Source organism: Aulonocara stuartgranti (genome assembly GCF_965226115.1).
Source record: "Aulonocara stuartgranti genome assembly, chromosome: 23".
Classification (NCBI taxonomy): domain Eukaryota; kingdom Metazoa; phylum Chordata; class Actinopteri; order Cichliformes; family Cichlidae; genus Aulonocara; species Aulonocara stuartgranti.
The window spans coordinates 2,810,399-2,825,243 of record NC_138958.1 but is presented as its reverse complement, the minus strand read 5'-3'; the positions used below and the strand labels follow the sequence as shown (position 1 = coordinate 2,825,243).

At 42.9% G+C, this 14,845-nt stretch overlaps 1 protein-coding gene across 3 annotated transcripts; it reads right to left on the bottom strand.

Annotated features, from left to right (window-relative positions):
* Positions 1 to 58: 58 nt before the first annotated feature.
* On the bottom strand, positions 59 to 14,802 carry zfyve9b (zinc finger, FYVE domain containing 9b). 3 transcript variants are annotated; one of them, XM_082523372.1, is made up of 16 exons: positions 14,658 to 14,802; positions 12,625 to 13,334; positions 12,390 to 12,489; positions 12,106 to 12,308; positions 11,874 to 11,985; positions 10,443 to 10,565; positions 4,217 to 4,372; positions 3,880 to 4,104; positions 3,719 to 3,801; positions 3,474 to 3,578; positions 3,244 to 3,394; positions 2,491 to 2,600; positions 2,118 to 2,359; positions 1,764 to 1,869; positions 1,497 to 1,676; positions 59 to 717 (listed from the first exon to the last, which is right to left on the bottom strand). In XM_082523372.1, exons 1-16 carry the CDS (start codon positions 14,719 to 14,721, stop codon positions 556 to 558), a joined length of 2,832 nt encoding a protein of 943 aa, XP_082379498.1. In that variant the 5' UTR covers positions 14,722 to 14,802; the 3' UTR covers positions 59 to 555. The 3 variants fall into 3 exon arrangements, with proteins under 3 accessions (XP_082379498.1, XP_082379499.1, XP_082379500.1); XM_082523373.1 differs by having other exon boundaries at positions 2,118 to 2,280; positions 2,520 to 2,600; XM_082523374.1 differs by lacking the exons at positions 59 to 717; positions 1,497 to 1,676 and having other exon boundaries at positions 2,520 to 2,600.
* Positions 14,803 to 14,845: the final 43 nt, after the last annotated feature.

Here is a 14,845-nt window from a genome sequence, read left to right as displayed (position 1 = left end):
AAATGGCAATATTTCAGTAAAACCGCTCAGGGTCCTTGGGCAATAGACAAGAACTCAGTCACTGTTGCAAGTTTAATTCCAAGCTAACATTACATTTCATGAGCAGTCAGTTAAAATTCATCAAATATTAAAACATTCTCCAGGCATTCATTCAGTGCGCATGAAGCTGCTATTTGGATTTGATACATAACTTCAAGTCATTCTCTTAGCTTTAAGGTTGTGAGCTATCACTTTAAAGGTATTGACTGTAAAATATGTATTAAACATTGTGACATTGATGATTTCAAGCCATGAAATTGCTACTACAGTGCAAGAGCTGCACCCTTATCTAATGGTCCATCGTAGGTTTCATGCGTAGCCTGATTGATTGTGGCTGGGCCGAGTGAGATCAGAAAACCACAAAGAGTCAGATCTCTTGGATGAGATGGATGCGGACCTTGGATATGATCCGCTTTGCCTTTGGAATGCTTTTATTGCCCTGAAACTGGTGAGAAGTGCTGGAGATGAAGCAGTGGTCAGGGTTAAGAAGATGAATTAGTGGAAAGTCTGAGTTCTCTAAGTGATGTTCTCAAGGATGTAAAAAATGAGCTCCATCACTATGGGCTCGCCGTCCCTCTTGCGCCCCCTGCTGTGGATGACAGGAATCAGCACGCTATTCAGCGCATTGAGGTACTGAGCTGGGAGGGGCTGCCCATTGCTCCCTGCCACAAATCCAGCCTGAAATAACAAATAAGCCACTTATTAGTTTTTTAAAAAGCCACAGTGGTGTTCTAAACTTTGTTCAAAGCTTTCTTTACTAATGAGATAAAATTCTAGGCTAGGTTTTCTATTTTTTTTTCCACAAGAGAACGACGTGTTGCTGTAGTCAAAGTTCATACTGGGAAGTAACACAAGCTGTTTTATTTCACAACAAAGCTCGTGTTACTTGCAGAAGTGGGTGTAGCACATTATCTCAGATAATCTGTCTATAGACCACAGTCTGCACGTCCAGCCTACGATATGGAAGCTTGGGTAAATCCGTCTTAATCACCACATACTGTATGCGATCTGGTTCTCAGTCATTGCTGTTCATCTTCTTATGAATGGAAGGTTTTGCTACTATAAATCACCGGCCTGCTCCAATACACATTCAATTAGCTAAAAACATTTTTGCATTAGTGTCTTTTTTTCTTATTTTTCCGTCACTTAAAAATGTGTTTTTTAATTTGTCTCGACCAGTGAACAAATTTTAAATAGTTAAAAATGAACTCTGCTCTCCATCTAAATTACTAGTGCAGTGCTACGTTTTTACCATAAAGAACCCTGACTATTTTTTGTATTTTATTTTTGATTATTATTGTTGATGTGACCTTACATGGCTCAGGGCTGATGCTTACAAGGCCAGTTTAACCAGACAAATTGGCAGAAATAGATCACACGTTAGTTAGTTAGTTAGTTAGTTAGTTAGTTATACATCTCTCTCTCTCTGGCTACAAGAAGCTAAATTCTTTAAAGACCTCTTGGGAGTCAAAAGTGACACGCAGTCCCAGTTTGGCCATCCCGTCCTCTTTCAGCAGTTTAAGGTGTGGACACAGTGCCAAGCAAAATGCCCGGGCGATTCTCTCCGTGAGCCGGTTGTGTTCAGCAGAGTCAGTCACTGCTCCTTTGGGATTATCACCTGTCTGCAGAAAAAACACCTGCACAAAATATTCACGCAAATGTAAAGACGGGTGGCTGTACACATGGACATGCTAACTTTTTTTTTAGCAGATCATTATATATACTTCTGTCCAGCGGATGATCTTTCCATTTTCTTTGTATTCGGACTTCTGGAACATCTTGGTACTGCTGATAGACTCCATTGATTTCCCATCGATGGGGCTGATGATGCTGGAGAACACAAACATTGATATGCGGTTACATGTACACACAGTTTAAAACAGACTGAAAAGGATGTGTCCTGCTTACACTGGACTCTTACACGCTTTTTTGCAGCTCTTTGTTGGGGTGTTCCAAATTCTAATCAACTAATGGCCCACCGTTAGTTTTTCACAGCTACCTTTTGAATGGGTGCTATATTGTTCTACTGGACTGAACACAAAAGCCTTCCTGCACTTCAAACAGTTGGACACACTCACCCCTTATTCACAGTGCATTTCTCCTCCACCCACTGTACACAAACAAGCTCCTGGCTCTCTGATTGGTCCAGCCGTCCACAGGTGACAGTGTGGTCTTTCATCTCCCGTAGTGATCGACGGAGCTCCGCCATGGTTTCCACGGTGATCTGCACCATTAGCCCATCTGCGAAGAGGGGACAGCGATACAGGAGAAACACACACAAACACACACCAATGGGGAGACACACGCCTAGACAAACAGTCTGTTAAAATGTACACAGACACACACATACAAAGATCAACAAATTCTGAATAAGCCAGTTTAAGCAGGGGCGCTCTACTTAAAATGTAAATGATGGCTATCCTCAGAGGTGAGGAGAAAGTAATGGTTAACCTGGCTTCTCTGGTCAGAGGGTATCCTACCTTCTACAACGCTGGATTTGGCCAGGTATCCTGCTGACGCTTTCAGCGCACTACTGAATATAATAAAGCATGATCCAGTAACTAGGAAGGAAGGAAGGAAGGAAGGAATGTCATTTTGATCAGTCTTTACAGTGACAAGGCAAAAACTACAAGTGCATGCACTGCCACCTAGAGTCACATAACTGGAACTGGCCGCGATTAACATCTCGAACCACTGTTGTTCTTTCATTTTCGAATTTTCTCCTACTTTTGCTCCGCTGCACTTAAGTTCACACTCAAACTGTTTTGTTTTATATGCAGTTCCATGAGCTACATATGTTTAGATGCACTGTAATAATATTCAGTGGGTTTGCACAATGTTTTTGTTGTGCAGAATCCATTCAGTTTGTGCAGCAAATTTACTTGAATGCCTTCTAAATTTGAAATGTGTAAAATCTATTCTTTGCTTCCAGTGTTCTCTGGAGTATATTCAGCTAAAGATTTACTGTAAGCGATAAGATTTCATTGATCATTTATCGATCATGCTTAGCTGTTTCAAGCTTATGCATATCTTTTAGCTGATTTATTAGATCCTCGTCGTTTAACAAAACTGGAGAAGTATTAGTACTACTATACTTTTAGCTGCTGTTTTAGCCTCATTTGTTCAGCTTAAATAAAGTAATTTCATATTAGCTGAGCAAAACTTTCCATGTGTCCCTTCCTGCCCCAACAACTGTGTTGTTACCTTTACGTGGTTGATTGTGGATGCTGATGGCTTGGGTCTGATACTGGCCATCGTCTGCTTGGACACAGATGAGGTGGGAGTCTGCAGTGTCATTGAAGCATGCCCCTATTGCCAGCACATGCTCATTGGACTTATTCACAGCCTTGATTAGCTAACATGGGAGATAACACGGGTAAATGATAGAGAAAGAAACTATATGTAAGAGTTAACTCTGTGAGGCTTAGTGTTACCTCATTATACCCAGTGTTCGGTATTTTTATGCAAGTCCTATGAGCTTCTAAGTCCACAGTGAGCCCCGATACCACTGGTAGGCTGTAACGGTAATTCCTAAAGTCCTGGAACAAAGCAGAATGGTAAAAAGATCTGGTGTCTGTTACACCATGTTTAATAAAAGTTGTGACACCAAACTTCCACTGCTGACAGGAAGGGCGGTTTTGCAACAACACAAAAAAATGTTACAAAATGCCATACTCACCACTAACAGTCGCATTATTGTGTGACCTATATCCCCAAACAAGGGCTTCCTAAAGCGTACACTGTACAGAGGGCATGGGTAAACTGGAACAAGAGACAGAAAGTGGGTAACTGGGGAAGAAACATTATAACTCAGAGAGCTTACATAGTTGCCTGGCTTACATCTGTACTCAGCCCCCAGTCGCAGCATGAGGCGCAAGGGAAAGGCTTTGGCCCAGGCCACCTCTGCTCTGTGGACCAGCAGGCCAAAGAGGTAGGGCTGGTTTGGCAGAGGTAGACCTTGAAGGGACTGGAGAGTGGAGCGAACGTACAGGAAGCCTGCATGATCCTGACTGCCAAAGAAGCTGCTGCCAAACAGGGAGAGTGACAGGTGTTTCACAACCTTCCCTACAGAAACATAAAGATGTCGAAACGTGTGTTATTATAAGAGGGAAGAAATACTACAGTCGTGAAGTAGAGACTGATAATATTCTGTGTATGGGCTTGTAATGTCTCTGACCTGTGAAAGTGTCTCTGTACAGCTGAATGAAGTGCCTAAAAATGTCTTTGGGGAAGCTTTTTTCTTCAGGTAGGCACTGCAGCAGCACCACCAGCTCCACCTGCCCTACAGCGTGCATTCCCTTTGTTGTCACACACCAGCACTTCCTGTTAACGTCTAATCAGGGAAATCAAGCATAAGCTGGCAGTCACATATGGACATTTTAAACAACAACTACAAGATGTAAGAGGTAGAAATATATACTCAGAAGTTATATTTAAATTTTAAAAAAATGATCAAAATATTTTCTGCATAGTGATGTAATTCTTGACACTGCTCAATTTTAAATGTGTACATTAAGTTCTGTATGCAGTTCATAATGCACAGTGTAGCGGCGGATGTGTAAAGCTGGCCCACATTCACGTAATGTAACGTTTGTGCTTTTGTTTTGGTAACTTCCTGTGGGACCGGAAGTGAATGTTTTAACGGTAAACGGCTTGATGTGCAGAAAGACGGAAGAAGGTGAAAAATTAATGCTAACGGAGAAAAGGGAGAGAGGGATATAGTTAAATTGTACGAAAACGAATGGTTCTAGCTACAGTCGACAGGGGAACAAGGTTTGTAATGTATATGATTTAATTTGAGCAATCTGAAATGCATAATATGTATTATATAGTTTAATAGAAAACGGTTAGACCAGCGTAATGAGCGGTTAAGATGCTGTTACATGAATAATATGGTAATTGTTTTATTTGTTTGTCTAGCTCTTACGTTGGTTCGTTGTCTGATACACGGCAAGGAATAATAAAGGTCATTCAACAACCATCAGTTCTGGCCTTCTCAGTTCGACTGGATGCTACAGTAAGAGCTTGACCGCCGCCATTTTGCTACACCACGAGGGCTCAAGGTTTAACGGCAATTCCCACAACGTCCAGCAGATGGCAGAAGCAGGTCAGAGAACAAAACGGCGAAAGGCATAAGGAAAATAAAGTTAAAATGGAGGATTCAGAAGAAGACATTAATGAACAGTTTGCAAACAAAGAACAAATATTAAATGAGCCACAAGATAAAGCTCAAAGTAACTCTGCGATTCCAAGGCGTTCAGAAAGAGCCAAGGTGCCAACCGAAAAAATGCTAACTTATCAGAAAGAAGAGATAAGTAAAAAAGAAAAAAGACTATTAACTCTTTATGAACAATGGAAAATACGAGTGCGAGAAACAAGAGAAAGATTAAAGTTGGACATTTCAGAGAAAGAAATGGCAGATCTTGCAGATGATGTAGAGCAAAGAAAAGATGAACTGCTAAAGTTGTACACTGAAATGAGAAGTCACATTGCACCTTCATCAGACATACGAAGAAAAACCGATGCATGTGAAGCAGTTACTCATGACATCGTGAAAGTCATCCTGGAAAGAATAAGCGGTGTAGATGGAGATTTTGATGGAGAATATGAAAGAAAACGTCTACGCAGACTATTAGAACATGATTATGCCCAATCCATCTATGGTTCAACTGCAGCATCGAAACGTAGCCAACTGTCTTCAGCCTCACATCTTGCTTCAAAACGAGCAGAGGCAGCAGCAGAACTAGCAGCAAAGGAGGCAGAGTACAAGATTGTACAAGAGGAACAAAGACAGAAGGAAAAGATAAAGGCTCTAGAAGAGGAGCATAAGAAACAAATGGCAGTTCAAACATCAGAGTTGGAACGCCTGAAAGCCGAAAGGGAGGTGGAAGCCGCTCGCGCCAGGTTGGACGCCTACAACAGAGAGTTGTCGCAACTTGATGATGCATATTCAGTTAAGATGGAAAAGGTGAACCCAGAGCACACACCCAAACACACTGTACCATCATACTCTATACCGGCGCCAACAACCCCTCCTAGTGTCAGCCAGCTTGCACAGGCGGTACAAGACAGCATAAGAATAAATAGACTCCCCACGCCAGAACCAACGATGTTTAGTGGTGAGCCAATAAAATTTATTGAATGGAAATCCACTTTCATGTCACTTATTGAACAAACTGGCATGTCAGCAGCAGATAAACTGTACTATCTGAAAAGGTATGTAACTGGCTCAGCTCGCAAGTGCCTTGAAGGGACTTTCTTCAGAAATGATGAAGAAGCGTATAACGATGCTTGGGCAAAGTTAAACCAAAGGTATGGCCAGCCTTTCGTGCTACAAAGGGCATTTAGAGAGAAGTTATCTAGTTGGCCTAAAATACAGTCGAGAGATGCTGATGGGCTAAGGAACTTTGCTGATTTTGTGAATGCATGCACACTTGCTATGCCTCACGTGAAAGGACTGCAAATACTCAATGACTGTGAAGAAAATCAGAAACTGTTGCATAAATTGCCAGACTGGATAAACACAAGATGGAACAGGCATGTAACAAAGACACTCATGGACGGTGGTGAATTCCCCAGCTTCAGTGAATTTGCCTCCTTTCTCTCACTTGAAGCAGAAGTAGCATGCAACCCAGTCACTTCCATACATGCACTTCGCTCCACGGAAATAAATGATGACAAAAGAAACACAAGAGAAGTCAAAAGAAACAAGGCAAGTGTATTCAACATTAACACAACTGAACGAGATGCAAAGACTAAAATATACAACAGTTCTTCATGCACACTGTGCCAAGAGTCGCATCCACTTATAAAGTGCCCAAACTTTCTGCAAATGACCCTGGAAATGAAAAAGAAACATGTAAAGGACAATAAACATTGTTATGGTTGTTTAAAGCAAGGTCATAGTGCTAAGGACTGCAAACGGCGCCTCACTTGTGAAACCTGCTCTAAGAGACACCCGACCGGTCTTCACGATGAGAACTACAGCATTAGTCTGCAAAGAGAAAAGCAAGCTCAAGTGAGTATAGACATCGCAACACAAGGGAACTCACCTGAAAGTGCAACAGCCATGGCGTTAAATGTCGCTAGAGCAGAACACACAGTCAGCACCTCCATGATAGTCCCAGTATGGGTCTCAACGGCTGCTAATCCACAAAGGGAAAAACTAGTCTATGCGCTACTAGACACGCAGAGCGACACTGTTTTTATAGATCAGGATGTAACACAGAAACTGCAAGCAAATGTGTGCCCTGTGAAACTCAGACTTACCACAATGATGGGTAAAAATGCAGTAGTAAGCAGCGGAAAGGTGTGTGATCTTCTAGTGAGAGGTTACAATTCAGCAACTGTGCTAAGGCTCCCAACTGCTTACACAAAGGACTACATACCTGCAAATAGAGAACACATACCAACATGTGACACGGCAAAACTGTGGAGTCATTTGTCGTCCATTGCAGATGAGATCCCACCGCTCCTCAGTTGTGAGGTGAGTCTCCTGATAGGTTATACTTGTCCCCAAGCTCTGGCGCCTAGACAAGTACTCTTAGGTAAAGACAATGAGCCATATGCCATCCAAACTGATTTAGGATGGAGCATAGTTGGCAACTCAGTGCCATGCAGTGCATCAGAGACAACAAGGAGTCTCTGTCACAGAATAGCTGTTAAAGAAATGCCTCCATGTACTCCCGCAGATGCAATACGTGCACTAGAAAGGGACTTTAAAGAAAACGAAATAAACGAAAAGACGGTGTCTCAAGACGACCTTAGGTTTCTTGAGAAACTTGAACAAGGCATAACACAAGCAGAAAAGGGACATTATGAAATGCCATTGCCATTTAAAGAAAGGCTACAAATGCCAGATAACAGACAACTCGCCGAGAGCAGACTCAATCAGCTCAAATGTAAACCAATGCGTGATGAAAAATACAAAAGAGACTATGTCACATACATGAATGACATTATACAAAGGGGTGATGCCAAAGAGATTGATGATAATGGACCTGAAGGCGAGACACAAAACAATACTACACCACAGCAATGGTTCTATGTACCGACGAGTGAAAACCCTGCTGACATAACATCAAGGAGCACATCAGTAGCGGAACTGCTATCATCAAACTGGCTCACAGGCCCTCAGTTCTTATGGGAAAAGAAGTTAAACCTTCCAACTAAAGAGTCTATTGAACTTTTGGTGGGAGATCCAGAGGTGAGAAACGTGCAAACACTCAACAGCCAAACTACAGAACACAGAAGTCTCTGTGACCGTCTCACAAGGTTCTCATCCTGGTCACACGCTGTCAGTGCCATAGCACGTCTCAAACGTTTCCTACTCAGAGACAAATCAAAGTCACTCAGCACTGTAACTGAAAGACATAACGCTGAAATAGTGATTATCAAAAACTTACAAGGGCTAACATTTTCAGATGAGATAAAGACATTAAGCAAAGGAAAGGCACTACATGAGAGCAACAAAATGTACAACTTGGATCCTTTCTTGGACGAAGACAATGTGCTCAAGGTGGGAGGAAGGCTACAACACTCATCGCTTCCTAACACATTCAAACATCTAACTGTCATTCCAAGAGACCATCATATTACTAAACTCATAATCGCTCACTGTCATGAAAGAATAAATCATCAAGGAAAGAGCTTCACAATGAACGAAATACGGTCCAGCGGTTATTGGATTCCCAAGCTAAGTCAAACAGTATCAGACTACATCCGTCAGTGTGTGACATGTCGGAGACTAAGGAGAGCTGTGGAAGGACAAAAAATGAAAGATCTCCCCACAGAAAGAGTCGAACACTCTCCGCCTTTCACATATTGTGGTATGGATGTTTTCGGCCCGTTCCTAACCAAGCAAGCAAGAAAAGAAAACAAAAGGTACGCTCTCCTTTTCATTTGTTTCTATTTACGAGCAGTACACGTAGAAATGTTAGAAGACCTGACTACGGACGCTTTCATTAATGGACTAAGGTGCTTTATAGCTCTGAGAGGCTCTGTCAGACAAATAAAATGTGATCGAGGTACTAACTTTGTAGGTGCCAAAAATGAACTGTGTGCAGCACTGAATGAAATAGACACTGAAAAACTGACAATCTTTCTATCTGAGAAACAATGTGAATTCGTGTTTAACACACCCCATGCTAGCCACGCAGGTGGAGTATGGGAACGACAAATTCGGACTGTGAGAAACGTCCTCAACGCCACACTCGCTCTCGCAAAGAGACGACTCACCGATTCATCGCTCAGAACCTTTCTCTATGAAGCAGCTGCAATAGTAAACAGCCGCCCATTGACGACAGACAATCTCAATGATCCAAACAGTTTGAAACCAATAACTCCAAATCATCTCCTAACTATGAAGACCACAACAGCCTTGCCTCCTCCAGGACAGTTTGTTAAAGAGGATCTGTACGCCCGGAAGCAATGGCGTCAGGTGCAATACCTAACGGAGCAATTTTGGAGCAGATGGAAGGGAGAATATCTGCACAACATCAGGGTCCGGCAGAGATGGCATGTTGTTAAAAGGAATATGCAAGTAGGTGACATAGTGATGGACAAGGAAGAAATACTGCCACGATCCCAATGGAGACTTGGTAGGGTTGTGGACACCATAACAGACGAAGATGGACTTGTGAGAAAGGTCAAAGTAACCTTTGCAGACAGAAACCTTAGTAAAAAGGGTGAACGTTTGCATAAGATGTCTACAGTGGAACGCCCAGTTCATAAGTTGGTTCTACTGCTGGAAAGTTGTGAAAAACAAGATGCACTAAGCAGTTAAAATGCGATGAGAATTTGTTGTTGCATATACAAAGGTATTATCATTGTTAAGTTACCTGTTTAGAAATTATTTGTGTTTTATTTGTTTGTAACAGCAAATAATTTGGTGGGAGTGTAGCGGCGGATGTGTAAAGCTGGCCCACATTCACGTAATGTAACGTTTGTGCTTTTGTTTTGGTAACTTCCTGTGGGACCGGAAGTGAATGTTTTAACGGTAAACGGCTTGATGTGCAGAAAGACGGAAGAAGGTGAAAAATTAATGCTAACGGAGAAAAGGGAGAGAGGGATATAGTTAAATTGTACGAAAACGAATGGTTCTAGCTACAGTCGACAGGGGAACAAGGTTTGTAATGTATATGATTTAATTTGAGCAATCTGAAATGCATAATATGTATTATATAGTTTAATAGAAAACGGTTAGACCAGCGTAATGAGCGGTTAAGATGCTGTTACATGAATAATATGGTAATTGTTTTATTTGTTTGTCTAGCTCTTACGTTGGTTCGTTGTCTGATACACGGCAAGGAATAATAAAGGTCAGTCAACAACCATCAGTTCTGGCCTTCTCAGTTCGACTGGATGCTACACACAGTAAAAGGCAAGAGGGGAAAGATACTCACAGTTGACCAACTTCACCATAGCGAGCAGGTTAGCATTGAGAACAAACACCAGAGGCTTGGGTCTGCCGCTCTCCAACTCCTGAATAAGGAGCATCTCGGAGGGCTGCTCCTCCACAGTGTAGTCTGGGGGGTAGATTAGAACATCTTTTAAAGTGTTTTCTAATCTACTCTTACTCACCACAAAAAACAGCCCAGTATTAGATTAAAGATTAATATTAGAGTGTGGCTCTAAATAAGATGGCAAGTAGCAGGTAGCTGTTATTAATAACAGATCAGTTTTATTAATGCCTTGGGACTGCCCCATTTAACCAGGCATCACAGTGTCCACGTAATAAATTAAAGTAGCAGCATTCGAGTGTAGTAAGTCAGAACACCCAACACATTAATAAATAAATAAATAAATAAATAAGGACCACACATGTGGAAGGATTGCCTGGTTCTCTTAAACAATGCAATCACAAAGAGCAGCAAAGAGGCATCGGAGCATGTGCACAACCTAGAGCAGCTGAGTGAGCATGAAAAAAATATTTGGAATTATTTACAGCAAAGTAGTCAAATGTGGCTCAAGTTGTTGGTAACATAAAGACATATACAGATTCATCATGCATATTTGGTATTGTGAAATTATGAACTGGCTCTTTAGATTAATGGGTGGAAATCATGCATATATGTAATACTTGCTGTAGTTGTCCCTTCTGGTTAGTGCTTAAACCAAAACAAAGGTGCTAGTTTCTGGTCAGTGGTTCCCTTGGATGGGATAAGAGTTATAAAAGGGGAGGGGCAGTGAAGCTAAATTACAATTACAACATTTGCCCTGAAAGCAAGCCATGGACAGGTCTGTGAAAGGTACTGTTGGTTAATGCTTAAATAAGATTGAAAAAAAAAAGCTGCACTAACCATCCAAACATCAAAGCCTAGAAAAAATGTCGAGGCAAATCTTGGCTTCACCATAGTGGGCTATGGAGAGAGAACACTGTGTTTTTCTTGTCATAAAATAGTAGCTTCTGACAGCAAGTAGCGGAACAAGATGGACACTTTACAGAGTCACTTGTTCCTCATTTCTTTTTTTGCACGCCGAAGTTGTTTTTCTGTATTAACTATGGGGAATGTTATAGGCAAAGGAGGGTGAGCAGAAAAAAATGAGGAACCACTAATTTATTCAGTGTGAATCTGTAATTGCTGCTTTCACTAAACTATTAACTGCTCAAAATCAGAGACCATTTTTTCCCCTTGCCATGGGCTGCCCAATTTACATAGAACTCCTATTTCTTTGTGACCCGCCATCAATATTTGCACCATGCACTATGCAAGACATGAAAGCATTAACAAAAGGGGAGGAATATAATGAAAAACAAGAAGTATCTGGATCTGAGGAGGAAACACAATAAGTTTACTTTACACTTTTAAACTCTAAATTCGAGCTAGCCCTACCTCCTTTGACTCCTGTGGAGGTGAGTATGGGTGGCAAGCCATCCAAGGGAATGAGGTTAGCAGAGCTGCTCACTAAAGCTGTGGTTCCCCAGCCGTAGGGACCACAGGCCTCCTGGAGTTGAAGGGAGGCAGAGTGAGAATACATATATCATTCATTTTCCTCTAAATCACAGAACAACAACAACATTTTCCCTGTAGTCGAGTTTTAGTGGCACGTTTTGGGTGAACCTACACCAATCATTGTTCCATGTGGCCTCAAAGTTCTCCTGATCTGGGGTGAACCCACAGGACTTTTAACAGGCCCACCCAGCACTCGACTCATCAGCGGTGAGAACGCGGGCTCCCTGACGGGTGTGGTCGGGGCAGACTCTGAATGCTTATTGGTGAGGATTTCGTCTGCAAACCACACCCTTCTTTTTCCTTTTGGAGACATCCCTGAAGAGAGGATACAAGAATGATTTCTGCATGATTTCAAAAATACAACTACAGCAATACCTAAAAAAAAATTACGCTCACTTTTAATGAGTGCTGAATGACAGGAAATGCACACTCGTCCCTCCTTCCCATCCAGGTGTGTAAGTTTGAACTTCAAACTGGAGCAAAGTGCACAAAAAACCTGACGACACACACATGCACACACACCACACATGAACAGAGACACACACGTACACTCCACTCCACTTACAAGTTGCTAATTTTATTTCACTTCAGATTTAATTACACAGAAATGAACTTTTAAATCATTTTTTACCTTCCCACAGGCACGGCAGTGGTGCCTCCTCTTGGTGAATGTAAACTTGATACCACACTTCATGCAGACCTGCGCTTCGGCATCGGGGACCCACACGGGGGCCACCTCACCAAGGACAGTGACTCGATCCTTGGACAGAATGCCAACGGGGCTCGTCTCAGACATGTCATCGAGATCCACAGGAGAAGTAGCGCACTCACCCATCGCTTCCTCCCCGCGGCCTGCCCCAGCCTTATTGGTGTTTGTCTGATCTCCTCGAGATGGTCCCTCCAAGCTGCAGGTCTCATCCTGCTGCTCCAGCCCACTTTCCTCCCGCTCCTTCTCCTCAATCACAGAGTCTTCCTTTGATGGGAGAACCGGCGACTTCTGGTTCTTCTCTTCCTCCTCCTCTGCCCACGCGGCCTCTGCTGGGCCCAACACTAGAGGGCTTGGGGACTCCTTTTCACCCCATGTGGAGATGGAAGTCACAGTGCAGCTGCCATTCTCCACTTGGGAAGCAGATTCAGTGGGATGTTCAATAGGTTTCTGCTCACAAGGTCCAGATTTGCTTCTGAGCGTCGCATCCGATGTGGCTTTAGATGGAGATTGCGGTCTGATTTCTCTACAGTCCAGTGCAGGTTTTGACACATCTCCATCTTTGAGCACCAGCAGACAGGGTCTGTTCAGCCAGTGGTGCTTGGTGTCCTGAAGAGACGTACTGTCCCCTTCATCTGTTTCAATGATAATGACATCACCAGCAAGAAGGGAAAGTCAACATCTCCATCTCTCTATCTGTCAAACATACACACACTAGCACATACAATGATGCACGTCCTGCCTGCTCATTAAGGCGAAAAAGCTGTTCACTGTTAAATAGACATCTTCTAGATTTCAGCCCTCACTAATGGCAGCATTAGTGTGGTTGCCCTTGAGAGGTGTATCTGATGATCAAAATAGCCAGTGGTAGTTGTACAAGAGATTAATGATACCATAGAGCAGCTGGTTCCCTAGAGAACAAAAAGTTGAGCAGTAACTTTGTGTTTAAACGTGTCAAAACCGTTGCTGCTTCCTTATATTGAGCCATATTGTTACACAAACACAAATACACACACAGAGGCGGATGTTAAATATGTGTAATGAACAAATAAAAGATGTTTCAAGTGACAGTACTGTGTTTATTGCATGTTTCAGAATAAAAATATGCAAGTAAGCCGCTTGATTCTGCAATCACTCCATTCAAGGTTTCTACATTAAGAACACCTCCCGTAATTACAGCCAATTACTGATTCAATGCCCTTCCCAGCACATTAGCAGCCGGCAGCGCAAAGGGAGTTAATGTATGCACAACTGATGTTTCATTGAGCTACCAGCGTTTCCTGAATAGGCCGGTTTAAGGGGATAAGGCTCTTATAGGTTTAAATGCAGATCGTCATGTATTTGATTATTCGATTGAAAGTCTTGTCAAAACATTGGGCGCTACTGACTAACTGTACACGTTAAACTGCACTGCAGCTCATTTACAACAGAAAGCCATCCTTAAAAAACATGAAGAAAAAATAAAAAGCTGGCGGCGTCATTTCTACCGAAGGCAACAAAGTGAAGACTTCCCGAAACAGCGGCGTGCCTGCCTGCACCGATCCGGCTCACTGAGCGCTCACTTCCCGGGACAGTGACGCATTCCACACACGTGCAAATGTTTAATGTGCTCGCGGGCACAGAGGCCGGAGGCAATGCGACATTCACCCCGCACCCCGGTACACCGGATCAGCCGGGACACTTTATTGAGGTGACGCTGAGTGAGGCTACAGTGGAGTATGTATGTAAGCAGCCCGTGTTCACGCGAAAGTGCGCAACACGCACACATACGCGCACGCGCTTTTCAGATGACGCGGTCTATGCGCGCAGCCAAGTGTTATATCAGCGTTTTTTTCAGTGGCACACACACACACACACACACACACACACACACACACACACAAGCGCGCGCGCACAAGCAATGAATGGGAGTAAACGCATTCCCACCCCGGTATTTCCAGAGCAATCAAACGTCTTACCCTCAGTTATTGCTCCCAAAAGGCTTTCATTCTCATCATCCCGCGCTGTGAAGAACTTCAGCATTTTATCCTGTTACATCTGAGCGCGGAGGAAAATGGATTCAAGCAGCAGTGCCTTGCTCACAAGCGAAAGATGGGATGAATTCGCCTCTCTCTTACCCCCCCTTCTGTGTGATCTCCCTCCTCCC